This window comes from Papaver somniferum, unplaced genomic scaffold, assembly GCF_003573695.1.
Source record: "Papaver somniferum cultivar HN1 unplaced genomic scaffold, ASM357369v1 unplaced-scaffold_46, whole genome shotgun sequence".
NCBI lineage: Eukaryota > Viridiplantae > Streptophyta > Magnoliopsida > Ranunculales > Papaveraceae > Papaver > Papaver somniferum.
This window is the reverse complement of record NW_020647193.1, coordinates 685,012-710,204: the sequence shown is the minus strand read 5'-3', so window position 1 is coordinate 710,204 and position 25,193 is coordinate 685,012. Positions and strand designations below refer to the sequence as shown.

The window sequence follows — 25,193 nt, the reverse complement described above, 5'->3', positions numbered from 1 at the left end:
AACATCTCTTACATTCTTCTTTCTTTCTTTCTAGAATTCTAGTTGGCCTATTTTCACAACTCTTATTGTTTCCTTATTGGAGAACTCCTGAGGACTTGATTCTCAAGTCTCACTGTTTCCTGTTTTAATGTTTTCTTCTTCTTTTAGAACTCTATTTCATGCCTATATAATTCGGATTATTCTTTGTTTAGAGATACAATTATTATTATCAAGTTATAATAGAACTCTGTTTCAGAGCATTTTATCTACTTTTCCTTTTCAAAACCTTTATACTTTCATCTAATTCTCATCTTTTTCTTTCCTTCCCATCATGTTCAATCTCCGAATTGCATTCTTCTAATTTGTTCTCCATTACTTATTCTGGTACAATGACGGTTCTCTTTGATTATATGTCCCCAAATTTCCAATGTTCTCTTTGGTTATCTGTCCCCAATTTTTCAATGAAAAATTTGAAGGAAGGGTTTTCATTTCCATCCTTATTCATTAGCTAGTTTTCCAGGTGTCCCAACGGGTCGATTCATTCACTTTACATCTCGTGTCCTCCCACGTCTGTAACAGTTTTTAGCTCCTGTTAAGTTTGGTTCAGTGTGTTTTGTGCAATGAGAATAGGTAGTCGTAAAATCACATGTTTATCCACTGTAAGTACTCTTTTGAGATTTGGAAATATTTCATTAAAGCTTTCAAGATAGCGTCGCCAACGCCAAGAACTTTGTTCGGCTGTTTGAAGCATGGTCGAACAATGTGTTGCAAGGGAGAGGTAAAGATGTTTGGTGTATCTTACATTATGCGGCTTGTTGGATCTTATGGAAGGAAAGGAATGAACGAGTATTTGGAGGTCGACACAAGAGTGTGCAAGGAAATATTGATTTGGTTAAACAATTGGTAATCTTATGGTCTTGTGACAACGATACTCTTAAGTATGTTGATCCTAATCTAATTTTGGAGTATGTGTTTGTAGTTTGTGTTGTAATAACCTTGGTTTTCCTCTTTTTTTTTAATATAACCTTCTCTTCGAAAAAAGAAAATAAGTTTGGATGGTGTCATATTTTACAAAGTTTTGAAAAATACGGGCTAGTTATGTTTATACGCTTTGGGACACTAAATACAAGTTTCCAAGATAACAAGCCGAAATGTTAGGAATTTTAACTTTCACATATTTGTTTCCTGGTACAGACAAACATACCCACATTCTTCAAGTGGCTTCCAGTGACCTCGTTTTGGGCAAGCAATTGAAGAACAACTAATAAATTGTTGACGGAAATGAATCGTTATCTAACAGATATAATGTACCCTCAACTCCCAATTTCGTTGGAACACATTAGGGATGTTCCACGTTTGATGGTTTCCCGACAAGTGTTAGATCCAAATATTGGTAGTGATTTCTCAAAATAATGTGCTTAAATGGACTAACAACAAAATCACTACTAGTGTACTACTCATCTAAGGGCAAGTCCAGTGGAGTGCTCTAATAGGGAACTTGGAAACCATAAAGGAGTGCTCAAACTGACAAACTAGATAAGAAAATGTCCAAACCTGGACATTTGAGAATCGCAGTCAAGAACTACTGTGCGGCTTGGTAAACCAGCCAGACATAACTTAATTAAGCAGACTTGATGTGTTGTCTAAAGGGGAGTTTAAAGCCCAAGTCATGATATTAAAGCATATGACCAGACCGATGAAAGCACGCTAAACAAAAAGCTTGCGTTTCAAGAAAGAAGGGAAAGACGTATGTGGAGAAGAGTACATATATAAATGAATTAGATTAATTTTCTTATATTCCATTTAAATGTATAGTGCTCATGGAATGAATCATTATATTGAAGGAAATTATATGGTATTTGGGAAAAGTTTAAGCATACAAAGTTTGAACACCATTAATATCGTCGGAACCTAGTTGCCTCTTTGTCACCCCATGTCCAATAGTCGGAAACATGACGGCTTCTAATGGTAACTGCAAGATCAATCTTAGCTTATATAAAGACAACTCTCTTTATTGATGTTTAGAAAATCTCTCAAAACTAAACACAAGCTCTAATCTTACTCATATGATCAACCACAACTTTGGTGATCATATATATATAGAACTATGAATTCCTTTTCCTAGTCCTATCACCTTATTACATGTAGTCTTTACTTTTCTTAGAACTAGATGACTTCTAATTCTCTTAGGATTACATCAATTTCCTAATCTTGTCCTAACTAGCTTGTTAGTGACTTCTATGTTGAAGTTAATCCAACATTCTCCCCGTTAAGCTTCAACCTTACCCGTAACATATCTTGTACTCCAATCAGTTGTCTCATTTCTTCAAACTTGATCCGAGCTAATGCCTTTGTCAATATATGTGCTTTCTGCTCAGTTCCTGGTATGTGTTCAACGTTGGTGATCTCCTTCTCGATACATTCTCGTATGAAATAATACCTTTTGTGAATGTGTTTCGTCTTCCCATGAAACACTGGATTTTTAATGAGTGCAATTGCAGACTTATTATCAATCTTGATGAGAACTTTTTCAGGTTCTCTTCCTTTGATTTCACCCAATAATTCTTGAAGCCATATTGATTGTTTAGCTGCTTCTGTTGCAGCCATAAACTCAGCTTCACAGGATGAGAGGGCAACAGTGTCTTGCTTCTGTGAACACCATGTAATAGGTGCTTCTCCTAGATAAAATATATGACCAGTTGTACCTTTTCCATCATCTTGGTCAATATTATGATTGATGTCACTATTCCCAATAATTCCTTTTGATCCTCCTCGACCATACTTCAATCCACAGCTGATTGTTCCTCTTAGATATCTCAATATCTGCTTTATTACATCACCATGAGACTTGCGTGGACTCTGCATATAACGGCTTGCTACTCCCACAGAGAAAGCCAAATATGGTCTTGTGTGTAATAAGTATCTTAGGCATCCAACATTTCTTCTATAACTCGTTGGATCTATCTCAGGCTCCTCTTGTGCATTTGAAATTTCCAGTCCAAATTCCATTGGAATTCTTGTTGGATTACAAGTTTCGAGTCCTTCTTCTTTCAGAATTCTCCTTGCATAAGCTTCTTGTTTAATCTGAATCCCATCTACTCCTTGATGGACTTATATGCCAAGGTAATAAGTGAGTTTTCCGAGGTCTGACATCTCAAACTTTGATGACATTTCTCTCTTGAACTCATTGATCACCTTAAGGGAGTAACCAGTCAAAAATAGATCATCTATATAGACTGCAATCACAAGAAGCGTTCCCTTTTCTTCTCTTATGTATACAGAAGTTTCTTTAGAACACTTTATGAATCTCATTCCCTTTAAGATTTGATCTAACTTTGTATTCCAGGCTCGAGGGGCTTGTCTTAGACCATAGAGAGCTTTTGTCAACTTGTAAACTCTATGTTCTTGTCCCTTTACTTCGAAACCTTCTGGTTGTTCAACATACACATCTTCACTTAGTTCGCCATGCAAGAATGCCGTCTTTACGTCTAAATGATGTATTTCCCAAGAGTTTGATGCAGCTTCTGCTATAAAGAGACGAATTGTCTCTAGTCTAGCAACTGGTGCGAAAACTTCATCAAAGTCTATGCCTGATTCTTGAACGTATCCCTTAGATACAAGTTTGCCTTATATTTGTTAATAGTTTCATCAGCATTTCTTTTAAACTTGAAGATCCACTTGACCAATCACTTTTACCCCACCTGGCTTATCAACTAGAAACCAAGTCTTGTTTCTGTTGATTGAAATAATTTCTTCTCTACATGCTTGTGTCCATTTAGTCGAGACCTTTGCTTCCTGAAAATTCCTTGGTTCATCATTAACAGAAAGTAGCATAATCTCACATTCTTCTGCAGCTTGAAGAACATAATCCTCCAGATACTGTGGCTTTTTATCTGTCTTGTTGATTTTCGCAGTGGTGGGTTGAGCTTCTTTTTCTTCTTCTTCTTCTTTACGTTATTCTCAGTGTTTTCATTATTCTTCTTCTTCTTCTTGATTAACATCATGTTTCCATTGGTATTGATGATTATGGGTCCTTCGCCTTCATCAATTACTTGACCCCATCTCATGTGAAACATTCCTGGATCCCTACTTGGTCCATCATTAGTTTCTTTCCAGTTCCAGTTTGCTTTTTCATCGAATACCACATCTCGACTCACTATTACTCTTTTCGTTGTTGGATTGAATAATCTGTAAGCTTTGGATCCAGGCTCAATTCCTAGATGCACAAGAGTCTGAGATCGATCATCCAGTTTCTTAAGAGTTGCAGAATCAACTTTTGCGTATGCTTTGCAACCAAACACTCTTAAATGATCTATGTTTGGTTTTCTCTTTCGCAAACTTTCATATGGAGTCATGTCTTTCAGAGCTTTCGTAGGTATCCTGTTTTTAGGTATGTGGAGTGTCGTACAGCTTCTCCCCATAGATAATTAGGTACCTGCATAGCCTTTAAAGAACTTCTTGTCATCTCCATTAGAGTCCTGTTTCTCCTCTCCACCACTCCGTTTTGTTGTGGTGTATATGGTGTTGAGTTTCCTTTTGATTCCATTTGACTCACAGAACTTGTTGAACTCTAAGGAAGTGAACTCTCCTCCTCTATCAGTTCTAAGCATTTTGACCTCCTCTTTTAACTCTTTTTCTATCAGATTTCTGAAAGCTTTGAATCTGTCAAATGCTTCACTCTTTTCTTTCATAAGAATAGACCACATATATCTTGAGAAGTCATCTATAATAACAAATATGTATTTGTTATTTGCAAGGGTTTGTGGTGTAATATGACCACATAAATCAGCATGAAGAAGCTCTAATGGCTTTGAGGCTCTGAATGTTGTTGCTTTTGGAAACCTTGACGCGTTTGTTTCCCAACTAAACATGATTCACAGATCCTTGATTCATCGTTTATTTGTGGTATCCCTCGAACCATCTTGTTCTGAGACATTGCCTTTAAAGTTCTAAAGCTTATGAGTCCTAATCTTGCATGCCACTTCCATGTCTGATCTACCAATCTCATATTCAGACACAATGACCTTCCAATCATGAGACTTATCTTGTAGAGTCTATTCTGTGAGCGTGAGACTCTAACTAAAAGTCTTCCACTTGGGTCATGAACTGTTAGATAATCTTGTCGCATTCTAACATCACATCCAACTTCTGTAGCTTGTCCTAAACTTAGAATGTTGCTTTGTAAGTTTGAGATGAAGTAGATGTTTGTGACAAGCTTCTGTTCTCCGGTCTTGCTCTGAAATAAAATTGATCCTTTCCCTTCAATTTCTACAGAAGATCCATCCCCAAACTTCACTTGTCCTTTGATTTTCTCATTGAGTTCAGAAAAGTAGTGTCTCTTACCAGTCATGTGATTGCTGACTCCATTATCTAAATACCAGATTCCTTCTTCACCATCCTTTGATTCGTAGTTCTTTGGTATTAGTTTCCCTTCGTTTAAGAATACAACTTCGTGCATGAAAAGAGATGTATCTGCTTCCCTTGTTTCATTCTTGTTTGCTTCTTCCATTTTTTGTATTCTTTCAGGGCATACAGAGGAGAAGTGTCCTGGTTTATCACATTTGTAACAAATAATGTTTGATCTATCCTTCTTTTCTTTCCCTTGGTTTTGATCATTCTGACTTTTTGTTCTATCTTGCGAGTTAAACCTTCCTCCCCTTCCTCAGCCTCTGTTTACTCTACCACCTCTTCCACGACCTCTTCCTCTTGTCACAGAGTTTTGTTGGTAAGATTTTGTGTACAAGAGTTTTCCTTGAGTTTCTCCATTGTTTTCTTCATCAAGGATTCTCTCTTCATATGCTTTCAATCTTCCAATTATATCTTCATAGCTAGTCTTCTTTAAATCTAAGACTTGTTCGAGAGAATCTATGATATGAATATACTTGGATCTTGGTAAACTATTGAGAAACTTCTTTACCAGTTTATCTTCATCAATGGATTTTCCAAGTGACGCAGCTTTTGAGGCTATTTCTGATATCTTTCCTGCAAATATATCAATAGTATCAGTGTCTTTCATCTTCACTCTTTCAAATTCAGACATTAAGGTTTGCAGACGGGCTTCTTTAACTCGATCAGCTCCGAGATTACGTGCCTTTATTGCATCCCAAATTTTCTTTGAAGTTTCATGTTCACCAACTTGTAGAACAATACATTCTGGTATTGCTTGAAAGAGTAATACTATAGCGATGTTGTTCTTATCTGCATCATCTATTCCTGGTTCAATTGTATCCCACACCTTGTATATTTTCATCAGTAACTTCATTCTCAAGGCCCATACTGTGTAGTTTGTGGCGTTGAGGATTGGAACTTGTATTGATGGTGGCGTGAACTGTTTTGCACCCACAATGGTGGTTTCGTTTTCCATGGCTCAGAAACAAGCTCTGATACCAATTAATGGCAACTGCAAGATCAATCTTAGCTTATATAAAGACAACTCTCTTTATTGATGTTTAGAAAATCTCTCAAAACTAAACACAAGCTCTAATCTTGCTCATATGATCAACCACAACTTTGGTGATCATATATATATAGAACTATGAATTCCTTTTCCTAGTCCTATTACCTTATTACATGTCTTTCCTTTTCTTAGAACTAGATGACTTCTAATTCCCTTAGGATTACATCAATTTCCTAATCTTGTCCTAACTAGCTTGTTAGTGACTTCTATTTTGAAGTTAATCCAACAGCTTCCTCATCAGAAGTATGTCCTAACCCTAAAATATGTCCAATTTCATGAAGAGTAACTAATTCTAAATCAATCTCATCTGATGCTGGATCAGTGCCCCAATTCTCATCCGCATCATAATGAAGTCTTCCATCTGTTGGATGAAAAGCATGAGCAACGATTTTCCCTCCTGCCCCATCAAAAGGATGACCATCACCATGAGCACCTCTACGAAAGCCAATAAGGATATCAGCATATTCACCTTCACCCACCTCCCTAAACTGAAAATGACTCACAGCTGCCCATGTTGCGAAAGCTCGCGCACAAACAGAACTTAGGGTCTGATTATTTATTTCAGTTACAGTGCCATCAAGGGTGAATTTGTAAGTTAGATTGTATTTGGAAGGTGGCCATTTAGGTTTTCAATCGAAAAATTGAAGTTTATACCCACGCGTCCTCCATGATGAGATTCCATCTCATTGAACTTCTGCCGTTGTTATCGTTATCTGGCACTCCAGATCTAGACAACATCATCTGTTCTAGAGTTCTTGTGTCTAACTTCCTAGTGACGTCAAGATTATAATTCAGTTGATAAACCTTGATCTCTGACTCTAAAACGTCATCGAACTTATCGTCGTCTTCGTGATAGTCATTGATATTGGCCACCATGGTAGTATAACCAAATTTCTTGAGATAGTTTTTTATTTCATGCAAACCTTTTACAGTCTGACCTTTACGACACCCCTCTAAATGTTTTAAGGATAAAGGTTGCAGTTGTTTTTTAGATAAAATTGGGTTAGGCAATATGGCTAGTAGGGAGATAATAAGAAAGACAAATACCTGATGAAGAAGAAAAGTTGGTTTAGGGCTCTTCATTATGAGCACATGAAGTGGTGAAAAGTTACTTTCTGTGGTGAAGTATCCTTAATTTAAAGCGTACAGTACAGAGTACTAAAGTATCCTTAATTTAAAGCGTACAGTACAGAGTACTAAAGTATCCTTGATTGTTTTAGGAAATGCATTTCTTGGGTCCAGATCGTCTGTGCGCATAACAAGTTGTGCTGTCTGTGCTTGCCAATAATATTTCTGCATTGGCATTTGTCATACCATATTAGGATTTACCGACTCTGTATAATCTTTCCATATTTCACACCCTTATTATCAAATAAGGAAAGAAAATGAATATCAATTTCTCACCCCCATGTGGCTTGTGCTAGTTAATAGTTATAGTTCTACCGATTTCAAAGTTTTTTGCCGCAGAAATAACTATCTATTCCTATAGGAGAAAAAAACAAAAAAGAAACAATCACTTGAACCACGAACAAAACTCAGGATCTCAACGGTTTGTTCGTACAAAAGAAATTAATCACTTTAATTATTTTGCTGTGGTTTGTTTTAGGTTTTAATTATTTAGCTGTGGTTTGATTTAGGTTTTATATAAAAAGAAGATAATCAATGTGTTGATTTGTTCGTTATTCTTGATTATTAAATTCTTTAAATATCTTAAATGATGATAAGTACTAGATGACCGCTGCCGCAGTGGGACAGCCGATCGAAAAAATCGACGCGAAAGTATCATTTTTTCTAACACGGTTCGAAAGTTTTATTTTTTCTGATACGGGATGAAAGTATAATTTTTCCTGACACGGGGGCGAAAGTATTATTTTTCCTGAAACGGAATATTACCCGATGCATAAACAAAGATATGACTGCATAATGTGTTATGCATCCTTCGTGGTGGTTTGCATAATAGTTATGCATTAAATTTTCGAAAATTGTATTTAAAGTGAAAGTATTACTTTTCTTGAAGCGAAGGGAGTACATCGTTTTATTAGTTGCAACGCAAATTAAGTTGATGCATAAACCAAAATATAGCTACATAAAGTATTATGTATCATTTGTGGTGGTTTGCATAATGGATATCTATATCTATTTTCCAAAATTGTGCCTAAAATGATAAATACCTCGGAATTTTGCGTAAAAACTCTAAATTAATTTGATATTGTTGTTTGAGCTCATTGGGTAGATCATTTTAAAACCATTCCAACGAGATAAAATTTATAAAATGCCAAGGCATGGATTTTTAGATATGTTACATTAAAGTTTGGTTACCAATTATATCCCTAAAAAATTAGGATACACAAGGAGTGATAGTAATTGGACTAAAAGGGAGGGACAATTTGGAAATTTTCAAGGTACGATACCAAATCCAATCTTTTTTGTCAAATTGGAAAAAAAAGTCATGTGCCACATTGACACAAAATCACCATATATTGAGTCCTCCCTTGCTTCGCTCGGTCGGCCTAATTATTGATTAATAAGGATCTTTTATAAGGATAAATTCTTTAATCTTTGAATGAATCAGATTCCCATTTAATCACATTAGACAGATCAGACATGATATACAGGCAAGTTGGTGACTCTAGTCTTATTAGTAAAGACAAAAATAATAGATCCTGGATATGGTTTATAATGATTTCTTCCAAATGGAAGTGGTAGTTACCTTTTTGTTGGAAATAATAACAACACTTGTAAAATACTGAGAATAATACTTAGCTCGAGCCAATGGTTTAATTTCGGACGCAACAACAATAATTGTAGCAGAAAATAATAGAGGCACATATGATATATCCTAAAGACGATATCGCTTGCTATTCCTCTAAACAGAGAGATGTTGTAGCTTCATCGATGAGCTGCCTCCAGGATAAAATTATCGTTAGGTTCCTCATTGTAGCATACAAGAGAGCGCCCTAAGAACTTGGCATTTATTAACGAAACTAAAAACAGAGAAAAACTCAACAGTAAAATTGTTTACGGAAGTAGAGTTGTTTCTATGTGTGTTCAAAATAAGATGAAGACTACTCTCTTATATAGTGTTCAAAACGTTATAAATAAGAGGAAAAAACCCATGCGTATGACGGAAAAAAATTGAGAAGATTCTCACGTGCACGCGTACTGGTAAATGTTTAGTGAAAAACAGTGCAAGACAAAGTCAGACATGAAACAAAATATTCTCACGCGTACGCGTAATGGTAAATGTTTAGTGAAAAATAGTGCAACACAAAGTCATACATGAAACAAAATGTAGATGCTTTTGCATCTAAAGCAACCTTGCTCTAGTCTAGGTTTTCTCCCTCACACAAAAGTGTGTAGACCTAAACGGTCATGCCATTTAGTCAAAACCCGTGGTATTTAAGTCTAACAACTCTTATGGTGGGTTTGGTTGCAGAATTCACGATTCCGAGGAATTTATAATCCCATCCGATTATAAATCCCGAGATTCATGCAAATCCCTAGTGTGTTATAGAGTTTACTGTTTGGTATTACCCTCATAATAGTAAAATTGTATATATATGGAATTTTAGGATTAAAAATGTGGATCCATAAATCCTTTGAGATTCCCGTAGGAAACCTGATTCCAGGGGATTTGGGATACCAAACGTACCAAAGGAAATGCAATTCCACCAAATCCTCTGAACCCATAAGTTCCACCTTTAAAGTTCTGCGTCCAAACCCACCATTAGTGTTTAGTTTATCTGGGACTAATGTTTTATCAATTCAAATGAAGAAAACATCTAGTGGACAATAGGTCCAGAGATCAAATCATGGTCCAAACACTTTTAACGTTAATAGAAAACCGGCTTTTTCTAACACTTTTTAACCTCAAATCACCTCATAAAAATAAAGGATCCTTGATCTCTATGAAACCAATTAACTTGATGATTAATTAAGAACGTATTGAACTTAGCGATCCTACTATTGTCATAACATTGAGAAATACAAAGATAATTAATCTTGCGAAAACAAAAAAGTAAAACTTGGTTCTTTCTGATGGAGCGAAAAAATAGAAAATGAATTTGATTCTCGAGAGCAAAGGAAAAAATTGGTTTTCGTTTCCTGTCCTTGTTTGGTAACGGAACAAAATATGGAAAGAAAAAGAGTAGTAAATTTAAATATAGTAGGACAGATGACAAAATTCTATTGGAGGTACAGAGGGACACACTTACGGGCACAGAGGACCCTTAATATTTCTTTACATTATGTTGGAAGAACAAAGAAAATATGTTACGTTGGAGGAAGTTGTTGTAGGGCCTGAGGTCCATGGGTATGTTGTCCAACTAAAAGCCTAAGGGTTTCTCTTTACATGTATATAAAGGATACTTTACCTATGTAATAGGTTAATCATTAGAAATCCTTCTCTTCTCTGCCTCTTCCTTTTCCCCCTAATATTCTACTACAACACGTTATCATGCACGAAGCTATACCCAGAGCTATATTGGATCGGTTGATTTTCTTTTTGCATGGATGCGTTACCAGGTATTTCTTTTGAACAAAGAAATTTCGTTTCATAGTATATATTAGGGTTCCACGAAATCATGATTATACAACGTATAGATTTCACCGTTATATTTTCATGACAATTTAGTATGTTCAACCCAACTAGTCTTTATTTACGATGTTAAAATGGAAATCAAATCGGAATATGATGCAATCTCCAAATTCTTATTTTAGTAGAACTGTCTTCGTTTAGAAAATCCTAATTATAACATAGTCGAAAAACTTAAGTTTAGTATAATTTTAACCGTTGGATTATTCTGTAATTTTTATATGTGGTATATGTTATCCCCATGGATATACTGTAAAACTTTCATAAAGATCCAACAATGTAAAATACTCAAAAGTACGTGATATTTCCCGCTATGTCCACAGAAACGTGAATTGGAATAGTTATACGTCGTCACAAATATGTTTTTATCTAGCCGTTGGATGTCTTTGAAATTTTAATATGTTTTTCAAAACATTGTGGTGAATCTACAATAACAATTTCATCATGATCGGACTATAATGCATTTATCTGTCGATCAGAACAGTTGAAAGAAGATTTTTTCAATTTTTAGGGTTAACGATATGCTTTGAGCTCATATGGTAATAGTTACCCACTTATTATCAATGCGCCTGAATATTTCATATATAATGGACCATATATGTTTATATTCATTAAACATGACCTTGTCAACACAATGGACCGGGTCTTGACCAAATAGTTGACCAGACTTTGACTAAACCAATTCGACTCTAATTTGACCTTTTGAACTCAGAAGTACTTGAGCACTACTAAAGAGTCTATGATGTGGAAGTTTGTGTACACAACTACAGTACTTTCTTCATAAAAATCTTTAACTTATAAAGATACACCTTTCAAAGAGACCTTTAACATTTTCAAGGAGACATATTCACTTCAGAAGATGTATTGCTTTGAAGGAAGTTTTTCGAAGCATTCATTTTCCCCCAAAACTTGAATGTTAAGTGGGATGTATTCCACTTGTTAGACTATAATAAATCAATAACTTTGAGAATGACATGTTGTAATTAAAATCACACCTCACGTTTTGTGGAAAGAAACTCACAAAAGTTTCCATGAGTCAGAGATGTAATTCTGGATCTAGTAGTAATGATACAAAGTAAATGTATCTACCTATAATGGGACAAAGATGTAATGCTGACTCATACCAATGAGGTTTGTAAATCTTGGTATAAGCATTTTACTGAGAATGATACAAGCGTTGTAATGCAAGTATCATATATTAGTAGTCAAGTACAAGAGATATAAGGAGTTTAAAGGAAAACGAACACACTATATTCTTGGAGAAGTTCATGCCCTAGACATCAACATTAATGGAAAATAGAAATTTTCCAAGTCAATACACTTACGCTTTTTTTTCTTACCTTTATTCAATCGAATTCGTATGGTTAGATTCTACATTTTGATCTCTACATGATAGTTTGACATATATTTCATTAGCTAAAATAAAGAAATATTTTTTGTGAAGAATTAAATTCATTGTATGCACTTATGGAATGAAATGTATATCATTTTCATGAGATTGAAATACTCTAAAGAACTTGAGATATATTCAAAAGTACTTGAGTTATAAGGATCATTCGTACATTATGATAAAAAGTATATCATATTCATGAGCGGTAACACTCTAAAGAAAATGAGATAGATTTTCTTTTGTTACGTAATAAGGTCACACCATTTATTACACGAAACTCTTAAGGAATTTAAATTAGTTGTTGAACTATTTCCTTATAATGTGACTACGATTATTGGGTCATCGAGCGAAGCAATGCTCAAATTTTGTTTCCAAGATGGAACAAAGATTAAAAGTCACAAAAGCTTTATATGTACCGAGAGCTAATCACCTTGTTAAATTCCAAAAAGACCCATGCAAGTGGATATCATATGGAAACTCACAATGATGAGAATGTAATTGATTGCATCTTTTATAGTCTCTAATATATTTGGAAGGAAATATATGTTAGAGAAACTAATGAGTCAGTATAGCTAAATGTAAATCACTATAATATTTGGATTATTGAATCCATATTGACTTCGACGACCAAATATTGGGAATTGACTCAAACAGACTTTGACATAACCATAAAGGCACTTTGGTTTTGACATGATGTTTCGTTTCGAAAGGACTCATACGTACATCACTGTGTTTGAGTGGACGAGGCAACAGGAAAAAGATTGACATAATGCGAAGTAACATCATATCTCTCAATAAGTGTTCTCTAAAGAACTAGATGCACAACCCCCCTTCCCGTTATGCTTTTAAGTAAGAGAGCATATCCGTCATTTCACAAAGCCTTCAGTAAAATAAGACTGAGACCATCCTAAGATGCAAATAGTAAACAATCCATATTACAAAGAAAACGAGGTGATATTTAGAAAAATATCCATGCATAATACGGACCATTAAAGTGACTTATGGCTCTCGTGGATTTTTTTGACATTTTGGACTAGTTATAGTTCCCAAGTAATGTTGCGCTGGGAAAACTACTAGCACACATTATACATGTAAGGACTCACCACCCCTTGTAAATGCTATAGAGTATACATCAAAAGGACTTGATGGTTATTGCATGTTTAATAGGATCAATGTAGAGTATCCTATACCCTATGGTCTCGCAAAGACTATCATCAAAGGTTACATATGGTGCCTAAGGCATGGTTATGCGTACAAACCTACCTTTAACTGCTTGGGGAATATGCAATATTGCACGCATCTTCACTTATTTGTTTTAGACCCACAATTGTTCAACCATTCTTTGCATACCAGTTGGTAACTGGATATAATCCTGACATTTTGTGTTCTTACAAATTTTTGGTTGCACTATATATGTGCCCTTACGACTCCACATCGTACTATGATGGGTCATCGAAATGATTAAATGATTATGTTGGACAAGAATTTACAACAATTATCCGCATTTTAAAACCTTTGGCAGGAGATCTCTTACCGCTAGATTTACAGGTTATCACTTTAATGAGACAGTCTTCCAGTCGTTAGGGGGAGATAAGAAAAAGTATTTTCTAAGGGAATGACAGGAATTGTCGTGGTGTGTTCACACTGTGTCTCATATTAATTCTTGTACTCCACAAATGTAAATGTGAAGTGAAAGAATAATCGATTTTCAGAATGTACATTGATGTCGCTAAAGTGATGAGATCACACATACCAGCTGCAAACCTACCTGCAAGGTTGCAAATACTCAATAAGGGATATACACCATAGACTAAGGTGTTGCAACTACACTTAGTGGAAGTGTGGTTGAGGTCGTGGCTTCATAAAAGAAGTTGGAGAGACCACTTGGTTCGATCAATCCTCACCTAGAAAGGAAGTAGCTAGGTGAGGAAGGAAAAACTTACTTATATCATCGGAAATCATCTCATAATATTGTCTCTGAATATGTCCATGAATCAAACTGGAGGACGCTCCAAAGTTTAATGATTCCAGAGAACAATGACATCCCAAGTGGATTATGAGAATGCGCACGAGTCAATGGAAAGATCATGCGCGCATATTGATGATCAATTTCTTATACACTTGATTAAGGAAATAGAGCAACACGAGATCGAACCATTCTCCTTGTTTCTTAATGTCAACGAATAGCATATTTGGCCTATACAATCCAGGTAGAACTTGGTTCTTTGACAAATATACGGGCATTTGGTGTGGTAGTGCTAACCAACCAAGTGTAAAGCCTATTGGGTATACATGATTAATTTTTCATAAAGCATAATGAGAAGAAAGAAGTATTATAGTATAAATACTCGCCTTGTGGCGCGAGGTTTCTCACAAAGCCCTGAAATTTTTTTGTAATGAACTTCATAGTGTTCGGCTACTTAGTTAGCTTGGTAATTTCAAAAAGACTTGAAATGCAGCATATGTATGTGGTTGTTACGTATCTCTGAAATAATCAAGAGATAGAAGATATTTACAAAAGTACTTGATAGCCTTTTATTACCCAAATCAAGTGACTCTGAACCACATAGTGCATTTACAGTTAGACAGAACGCTCACTTATAGATAGAAGCAATCAGGCGGATGTGGTATACCCGTCTATGTGGATATTTGATTTGGAGGGGATAAACAAGTAAGTTATTTTTCCTTGCGTATTCACAAGAAATTTCCTGATTTGGAATTTTAGCAACCTATGTCGATGGTACAGACATGATGGGTACTCTTGATGTAATAAGAGACCTTAGAAGCTATTTGAAATCCGAATTTGAGATTAAAAATCTGGGGAAAGCTCGACCGAATACTGATCTTGTGGTATATCATTCCACCAGTTTGCATATGTCTAAAATTGTCAGGCAATTTAATAAAGACAAGCATCCTGATAGCACTCCCATGATTAGTCGAGGTTCAAATGTAAGTAAGTGACCATTTCGTCTAAAGGTAGATGATGAAGATGTGTTGGGGATGAAATTCCCATATCTAAGTACAATATACACATTTTTGTACTTAATATAGTAATATACTCGATTAAATTTTACATCCTCATGGAACTTGTTAGCTAGATATAGCTCAGCGCCAACCCAACATCATTGGAATAGTACAATGAATGTACTCATGTACTTAAAAGTAACCATTGACATGAGTTTGTTTTATCCCAGCAAACACATAAAAATGAATGCTAAAGAAACTGCAATCCAAAGGTTGTTGATTAGTGAAAATATCTGAATCAAAGAAATGAAACGCGATATTCTCTTAAGCAACGTAACTTCCAGAATCAACAACATGGTCTTATAAACATTCAAGTCACCAAAGTAAAGTGTGATAAACTCCTTTTGAATGCATTAGAATAATGAAAATTATCTGACATCAGGGGGAGCATCTAATGGTGTGTTGAACTATTTTTCTTCACCGAGGTTTCTTTTTCCCATAGGGTTTTGTTACTCGGCAAGGTTTTTAATGAGACATCAACAAACACCGGTAATATAATTTCCCAGCTAAGGCTATTGTCTTTCCCACGAGGATTTTCTGCCTTAAGAGTTGTGAAGCAACTAGTCAAATTCAACGGAGCAAAGTGATCATCTGCAACGGATCACCTTTACTTGCATCTATCACGTTGTAATCTTTTCCCTTCGTCAAGGTTTTATCCCGCTGGATTTTCCTTGTCAAGGTTTTAATGAGGCAACATATTTGAGTCCATCTGTGTTCTAAGTTTGCTTAATATTGTACTATTTTTCTTTAGTTCAGGTTTTGTCCCTCTGGGGTTTCCTGACGAAGTTTTAACGAGGCAATTAACTTAGACTCGTCGATCTTTGAAAATTGTATTGCATGTGATGAACTGCATGTAAAGTACGTGACAACATGTGAAGTACTACATGTGACGAGTTTTAACAAGGATTTATCCCACTGGGTTTTTCCTTGTTAAAGTTTTAATGAGGGTATTGATTTCGGCACAAGTCATCAAGAAGAACACGACATTTGAATACCTACATTAGAAGCACTATACATGAAGCACTACAAACGGAGTTTTATTGGACCACACAAGGGGGGTGTTGTAGGGCATATAGCCCATGGATGTGCGTCCCAACTAGAAGCCTATGGGTTTCTCTTTACCTGTATATAAAGGATACTTTACATATGTAATAGGCTAATCAGTAGAAATACTTCTCTTCTCTGCCTCTTCCTTTTTCCCCTATTATTCTACTACAACAGAAATATGTTTTTTTTTGACGTTAAAAGGTTAAAATTTTATTGAAAAAGAAAAAGAGAATACAAGATAAGAAAGCGCCTAAGCGCAACAAGAGAAGGCCGAAAAGCCGACCCAAACACATAGCTGCGGCAAAGCTATAACATACCTAGCAAACTATAGCGAAGTCTTTTTCCTCTACCTAATTTCTCACTCCTCGGACCCAAATCCTTGTTTGCTTTCAAGGATTTGTATCTATCTACAATGCCACCAAAAATGTTCTTCGCCTCAGCTTCTTTATCTCCAATAGGAGCCCCTAGAAAGGAACTTAGATTCATCAGAGTACCTATATGTTGCTCTATCGACATTGGTTTTCTTCGAAAGACATCCTCTAAAGGCTTCAACTTTTCAACACACAACTTTTCTATATCAGTATATCATATTCTGACTCATCACTTAGATCTGCATAAGTAACCACAACCTCTCGTTCTTCATGGTGCTTCTCAACTTCGCAAGATGTACCAACGTACTTGTCTTCTTCTTCTCGACTCTTAGGAGGCGCTTCTACTGTTTCACTATTAACAATTTCATAATTTGATCCAAAAACACTAAAAGGGTTAAAATAAAAAAATTGGAATTTGCTTTAGTTTGAAAAACCTCTTACTTGAGTTTTTGTTCCTTCTAGTATATGTCTTTCTTTCAATAAATGGTTCTTCATTCAGATCACCATTCTCTCAAAAGCTCCAACACCATCTGTTACGATTTGCTGATTACGTTGCACATCAATGGGTGGTATGTGCCCCTCTACATTCTCAATGTTCACACCTCCATCATTTTCCTTCGATATTTGGCATCTCCTTAGAAAAGCATTAACTCTTCTCTAAAACCACAGAGGTTTGCTTCTTCCTGCGAGTCCAGCGGGTTTTACTCTCAGCCTCATTTAACGAACATATGTTGCTAGAGTGCCCCAAGGATGAGCAAAGAACACACTTCTGTGGTTTCCATTGATATTCCACAGGGAGGTTCATAACAAATTTTCCATCAATCCACAGTCGAATTAAGTTGGGAAACTTACGATCAATGTTAATCTCTACAAGCACTCTAGCATAGATAAGCGTAGTTTTATTGCGATTACACTCATCCATCAACAAAGGTTTTACCTACAAAGCTAGCAATTTGACTCAAACCTAAATTGTTCCAGAGATGAAGAGGAACATTATAAATCATAATCCACACAGGGATAGACTTCAATTCCGCAATGGAGTTTTCAATCAATGGACTCCAGGATCTAACAATAAACAAACTCTTACCAATGTAGAAATCCTCCTTATCTACGGCTAAATTCCTATCCTCTGCATTCATAAATTTAAAAACAAATGAATTGCTACTGTGTAAAGTAATTGATAGCTCTGATTTCGTCTTCAACAGTTTATCTGTTGCTTCTTTCACCATCGAGAAAGAAAATTTTCGACCTACACAATATCCACTCACTAATTCCTCACAAGCTTTAATTTCGTCTTGGAGAATTTCAGAAGAAATTGACACCCATTCTTTATTACCCATCAGCACTGCAGGTTGATAAATCATAGTACTGACTTCATTACTCTTCACATTCTCAATCAGAGAAAATGATGACCAAACACCATTCGAACCCAATTGCGAAGCAGATCTAGGATTTTCCTAGGATTTTCTTTTGGACCTCCATTTTCACCCGATGAATTACTCAACGGAGGAAAATTAGCTAAACCTAAGTTTAAATTCTCTTCAATCAATGGTCTTTGCTCTTTGTTTCGTTGCGAATCACTCGGAGATGTTAATGAACCAACCTCCATCGAGGAAAAAATGCGGAAGCAGAAAACCTACAGAAATCTCTTTTGGAGTTGCTGCCACATCATCAGAGAAGAAAACCGTTTTTGGATGATTTGGGATGACAGATGGATGCCTGGTAGGTCTGAATTGGTGTCATCAAGATTTCGGTCAATCTGATTTTGTTATTGGTATGAAAGATTTTCAAAAACAGAAGTGGGTCTACTCAAATCAATATCTAAAGGAAAAAAAGAATGATTCAAATAACACTTAAAGATCATATAACTATGAAAGTTCGGAAGGAAATCCACTTAGCTTTTTATAATCGAACTCCCATATACTGCAAAATCTAAGTGCTAATTCAGACAAACAATTAATTCCATGTTGCATTTATATCATATATGAAACTGTTAAATCTGATTCACTTGAAGCAAGGAGAAATTGTACAAGAACAAAGCCGTATTAATTGGATGACACTCTTAGAGCATCTCCAATGGAATATGGTCTCTAAAAATATTGAAGCCACGTAGGATTTTAGAAACTCTCGACAAAAAAAACGTCTCCAGTGATGGTTGGATATTAAAAATTTAATCTGATGTGGAAGTTTAAGTTTGGAAGAGAGTATGGGTTTTTAGAGACTCTCATTCATACCCACGTCATCACTATTTATTTTTATTTTATTTATTTTGTTAGATTTTGTGGATTAATTTTCTACAAATAAGTGACAAGTATTTCAAAATAGGTATAGATACAACTACCACTGAAGATGCTTATCAAAACCAAATTATTTGACTATATATTGTTAAATACCTCTATTTTAGGTCTCCACATGTAAATATCCATACACCATTGAACATGCTCTTAGCCATTGAAGGGTATAGACAGTCAACAAAAAACACTCAGATAAGCATAGTAACAGGGAAACAAAGAACATTGACTTGGGTTTTGCATCTTAGTGCCAAAAGTCAAAAGTTTAGGCTATGATATTAGTGGACAAGGAGGCCAAAACAAGACTCAAAATCAACAATTCCACATGTAGTCCTAAAGTTTTGTGAGGAAAATAAAATCAAGCACAAGACAGAGTAGAAAAGTGCCATTTTCTGGAACAGTGGGGACCGAAATTATTCAAACACCAAAACAGTTCTTGGAATCATACTCATTATATGCCTCTCTGTGACTCAAGAATTTGCTAACTCAAATATCATGGTCCAATCATGAACCATCTTCTAGTACTTATGGTGAAGAGGTAGTGAAAGGCTCCTCCTACTCTTCTTTTGCTGGCCACCTCCTCGTGTTTTTGTTGACTTCTTCCCATCCATTCTTCATTATTGTGGTCAATCTATTGTTCTGAGTACAAACAAATCTGACTCTCTTACACTATTTAAATGAAAAATATACAAAAGAGACAACAGAGAGAGTCAGATTCTGAGTCAAAAGTTTTCATAAGAAGAACAATTTATTGAGAATGTACAGTTTCAGAAACTCTATCATGGAGAAAGAAAAAGCGATGGGCTGTCGGCCAACACCAACTCTATCAAGCTTTAATTTTGTAAATGATCATGTTACCCTTTATTCAAAACCTAACCCTATAAGTTAATCTTCTACATGTATAAAGCGGTGGGATGTCGGCCAACACCAACAACACCATGGAGAAGCTTCACTCAGATATCCTGGAGAACATACTTCGTCGATTACCAATTGAAGCAGCTCTACTATCCAAACAGGTATGCAAGACATGGAGAATTCTCCTCCGTAGTAAGACTGATAAGGTAGGTTTGCTTTTTGTTGAATCTAAGGAAGAGAATAACAAAGTTTATTATGGTGATGAATATGATCCAATTCGTGGCAAGATGAACGACAATTACTCTTACGATACACTTGTATGGATAACATGGATAATATCCTTAGGTCATGCAATGGTTTGGTTTGTATGCTGGGACTCAATATGAAGGACAGGGAAAAACCTTTACCGGAGAAGTTGTTTATATTCCAAAACCTAATAAATCCATAGCGCGAGATCGTGATGCGACTAACGTTAGTGGGTTTGGTTATTGTAATTCAACGAACGAGTACAAGATCGTTAGAATGTATTCGGACTATAAAGGGCATAAGTGTCGTTTCCTAGTCCATACTATCGGCGATGGTCGTGGGTGGAGAAGCAAGGCATCACCGGTCCATATTTCTTTACGGTTTCCTTTAGGTGTCTATGCAAATGGATATCTTCATTGGCTATTTGGCTGTTCAATAATAATATTAACGAGCCGCACAAAGGTTATATGATCATGGCCTTCGATTTGGAAGACGAGAAGTTTGAGTTTGTCGATTTGCCGCATTTAAAAGATTTAAGTTACGATCATAGACCAAAATTGCTGGGAGGCGATAAGTTATATTTGGTGTACACGGCGTTTAAAAGTCTGCCTGGCTACACGTATATTTGGGCATACAAGAGGGAAAAAGCCAACGACAAGAATTCGTGGGGTTGGATTAAGGAGTTCAGTATAGAATGGGAAATGCCGTACTGGTTATATCTGGTATCCGTTGAACCCTTGGCACTTACAAGGGATAATGAATTTCTATTGCGTTATGGACGCACGACTCATGTACCTAAATTGCTTCGTTGCATTTTATAATAACCATCATGAAAAAATTAAAAGTTCGGCTCATGAAGCCACTATTCCTAGAACAGGTTGACCCTGAAATTTGATTTGAGTCTGCTTTTCTTGAATAGCTTCTTCCTCAGATGAAATCTTTGCTTCAGCTTTCCCTATCTGAACACCTCAGAGAGTTCAGTTTCCAGTAATTTTTTTCTTGTCCGAAGGCCAACATATTTCCCCTGCATTGCATCCAATACTAGAGGCTATCATTTTTTAGCTGCTCTACCATTCATTATCGGCCTGTCTGGTAACTGGAGTTAAGGTAAACGTTTAGCATTGTTGCATGAACTCTTTCTATCTTCATTTGTTAGACTGATTCCTCAAAATTCATATTGTTCTTTTAATATCTAGTCATTCATAATTATTCATCTATAATACCGAAGTGGGGAGTAGTTAATTGTCGTAGTCATCGACCGATATATTTGACCCATGCAACAAGTAGGTGCATGATTAGTTGGTGGGAATAATCCCTGGTCAACAAAATGAAAATTTCCAGGTTGTCATGAAACTTTTTCTCCTGTTATTATAAAACCCAAATTGCATTCAACGATCATGTAGCCATCTCGAATAAAATAATCACAACTTAAGTCGTCTGATGGGAAAAACAAGCAAAATGACGTTGACATTATATAACACATTATGGGGCTTGATTGATTATCACTTGAAATTAAACAAAATCTATTCTCTAGAAAAAAATTCAGAAATGCTGCTGCGAGTAAACGTTGTCTCTGCTACTTTGCTAGTTTTGGTACTAGTGTTTGCTTCATCTTACAGAGTTGTTGTCTTTGCTTCGAGTTCTTCTTTTTCGCTAACGCCTGAAACAAAGTTGCAAGTTGAAGAACAAGTTGATGCTCTATTGAAATGGAAATCAACCCTCGTTAACCAAACTCATTTATTCCTCCCTTCTTGGAAGATAAATTCTACTGCAAATACAAGTAGTCCATGCAAGTGGTATGGAATCACTTGTAACAAGGAGGGAGCAGGCGTCTCGAAAATTAGTCTAACAGGTCTGGGATTACAAGGTACACTCCATACTTTCAACTTCTCATCATTCTCCAACTTTGTTAGTCTTAACATGAGCTACAACAAACTCTTCGGAACCATTCCGTCCCAAATCAGTAATCTTTCGAAGCTCACCGACCTTATTTTTGTCTCGAATAGTTTTTCTGGAAATATTCCAATAGAATTAGGCTCTCTCACAAGTCTAGAATACTTAGACCTTTCTCAAAATCAAATTAGTGGATCCATCCCTCATGAGATTGGGAAATTATATTTTCTCGTTGGTCTTGGGTTGTCGGAAAACAATCTGACTGGTTCACTGCCTACTTCTATCTGCAATCTACCTAACTTGGCCTTTTTCTTAATTTATGAAAACCAAATCTCGGGTGCCATTCCTAAAGATATCGGAAGACTAAGTTCTCTTACCATGTTAGTTTTGTCCGACAACAATCTCAGTGGTTCCATCCCCGCTTCCATAACCAATTTGACTAGTTTAAACTCTCTTTACCTAAATGGTAACCAACTTTCTGGCATCATTCCTCAAGATATAGGAACCCTAAGCTCTCTTACAAGCTTAGACTTTTCCACAAACAATTTTTTTGGTCCGATACCTACTTCTATATGCAACTTGCCAAACCTCACTTATTTATCACTTTACGGAAATCAACTTACCGGTGACATACCTCAAGATATTGGTAAACTAAGGTCTTTAGATAGCTTATACATGGACCAGAACAAACTCACTGGCTTAATCCCTGCTTCTGTGGGTAATTTGAGCAATTTGACTGATTTATCTCTTTTTCAAAATCATTTAACCGGTTCGTTACCAATAGGAATCAACAATCTAACGAGGTTGAGAAAGTTGTATTTAAGTGAGAACAAGTTTTCAGGTTACTTGCCTCAAAATATATGTCAAAGCGGAACTCTTGAAGAATTTGAGGCAAGTAATAACCATTTTACGGGACCTATACCAAGAAGTCTTAGAAATTGCACCAGCCTTAGGCATCTCGGGCTTGCACTTAATAAACTGGTAGATAATCTGACAGAAGCGTTTCATGTATACCCGTATCTAGATTGGTTTGTTATGCGTGACAATATATTGTATGGTGAACTCTCAAAAAACTGGGGAAGTTGTCAAAATTTGATACTCTTCTTTATTCCAGGGAATAACATCACTAGATTGGTTTGTTATGCCTGACAATATATTGTATGGTGAACTCTCAAAAAACTGGGGAAGTTGTCAAAATTTGATACTCTTCTCTATTCCAGGGAATAACATCACTGGTAAAATACCGACTGAGATGGGCAAGTTAAAAGCTTTAAGTGGACTGTCACTAGATTCAAATAACTTGGTAGGAGAAATTCCTATAGAGTTGATGGAATTGCCTTCATTGATCCAGTTAAATTTGAGTAATAACCAGCTTTCCGGTAGGTTGTCTTTTGGAACAGGAATGTTATCCAACTTGCAACAACTTGATTTATCAACAAATAAGCTCACCGGATCAATACCCAGACAACTAGGGGAGCGTTCGAATTTATTGCACTTGGATTTGAGCAGAAACTATTTTAGTGGGAGCATTCCATTTCAAATTGGAAACTTGAATTCGTTATCGATCTTACTAGATCTTAGTCAGAACGAGTTGAGTGGAAATATACCGCCAGCTCTCGGTAAATTAAGCCAACTTGAAAAGTTGAATTTATCCCACAACAAGCTTTTCGGTTTAATTTCATCTTCATTTAATCAAATGGTCAGCTTGACCATTGTCGATGTCTCTTACAACGAATTGAGTGGCCCTATTCCAGATATCAAAGCCTTTAAGGATGCTCTTCTTGATGCATTGAGAGAAAACAAAGGGTTGTGTGGGAATAACTCTAGAGGTTTAAGACCGTGTAGTGCCCCGGCTGTTACCGGGAGAAAAGAGGCCAAGCATAATAATAAACTTGTGCTCATAATCCCACTTCCTTTGCTTGCACTACAAGAAAACATAGATTAAGCGACCAAAATCTGAGCAAGCTCCCAAAATTTTGGTCGCTCTAATGGTCAAGCAACCAAATTTCCGACCACCAAATAGTTTGCTTGCTTAAAATTTAGTTCCACTATCTCGTAGCGACCAATAAAGATGTTAGGTTGGTACATCACTTTTTCAAGTTATCTACAGCAATTACGAAAGTGCTTGAGTCGTTATTTACTTTGAGGCACAGTGGACCAGCAATTCAAATATTTGGTTGGTACAATCCTACCTTAGCAAAACGACCCTTTCAAAGAAAAGTCAAATTTTTAAATTTGTTTTACTAAGTTTTTTCTTTTGACCATTCTAAATTTAGTTATGTGATAAGAAGAATCAGTATGGTGGGGAATTTCAAAGATATGAGGATATTATCCCTTTGAAAATCTAGCATTCATTTTTTAAATCCATCATCAATAGGTACAAATTTAGTTATGTAATAACAAGAACACAAAATTGGTTAAAAAGAACAAAATTAACAATTCCTTGGTGAAACAGATTTGTGCATTTTGATACTATTTATATGGACATGAATCATAAAAATACATTTCAATTATCCATTTTGGATATTTCACCCAAAAAATTAAAAAATGAAAAATGTCTTTTACCTAAGGGTTGTCTAAGGATATTTCACCCATTTTGGATGTCTTTTACCCATTTTGGATATTTCACCCATTTTGGACATGAATCTATAAAAAGAAATAGGTTATTGATGAGTAAATTTTCCAAAATATGATGATCATCCCATTAAAATATTGTATGTTGTGTAAGTAGTTTCCTTTTGAGAAGATAGGATAAGGGTAATTCAATCTGTTTCAAATAAAAACATCTCCAGTCCATTTGACCCAGGCGGAAAATTTACTCGTCCATCTGAACCGGAAAAAGTATTCTTTTGGTCAAATGACCCATTTTCTGTAAAAAGAATTAGTTTGTTGATGAGCAAATTTTCCAAAATATAAGAATCATCCCATTGAAACACTGTATGTTGGAGTAACATTTGGTCCCTGCTAAGTAAACAATCTTTTCTAGCAAACACGTGAAGGATAAGAAGTCAACTAGACAACTACCAAGTTTTTATTGGACCTAGAT

At 35.8% G+C, this 25,193-nt stretch overlaps 2 protein-coding genes across 2 annotated transcripts; one reads left to right on the top strand and one right to left on the bottom strand.

Annotated features, from left to right (window-relative positions):
- Window positions 1-1,849: 1,849 nt before the first annotated feature.
- On the bottom strand, window positions 1,850-17,007 carry LOC113342683 (metalloendoproteinase 1-like). Its single transcript, XM_026587145.1, has 4 exons — window positions 16,809-17,007; window positions 7,091-7,389; window positions 6,664-6,984; window positions 1,850-1,951 (listed from the first exon to the last, which is right to left on the bottom strand). Exons 1-4 carry the CDS (start codon window positions 17,005-17,007, stop codon window positions 1,850-1,852), a joined length of 921 nt encoding a protein of 306 aa, XP_026442930.1.
- Window positions 17,008-20,067: 3,060 nt separating this feature from the next.
- Window positions 20,068-24,092, top strand: LOC113342682 (MDIS1-interacting receptor like kinase 2-like). Its single transcript, XM_026587144.1, has 6 exons — window positions 20,068-20,214; window positions 20,354-20,532; window positions 20,646-21,045; window positions 21,174-21,241; window positions 21,874-23,155; window positions 23,262-24,092. The coding sequence occupies exons 1-6, from the start codon at window positions 20,068-20,070 to the stop codon at window positions 24,090-24,092; spliced, it is 2,907 nt and encodes a 968-aa protein (XP_026442929.1).
- Window positions 24,093-25,193: the final 1,101 nt, after the last annotated feature.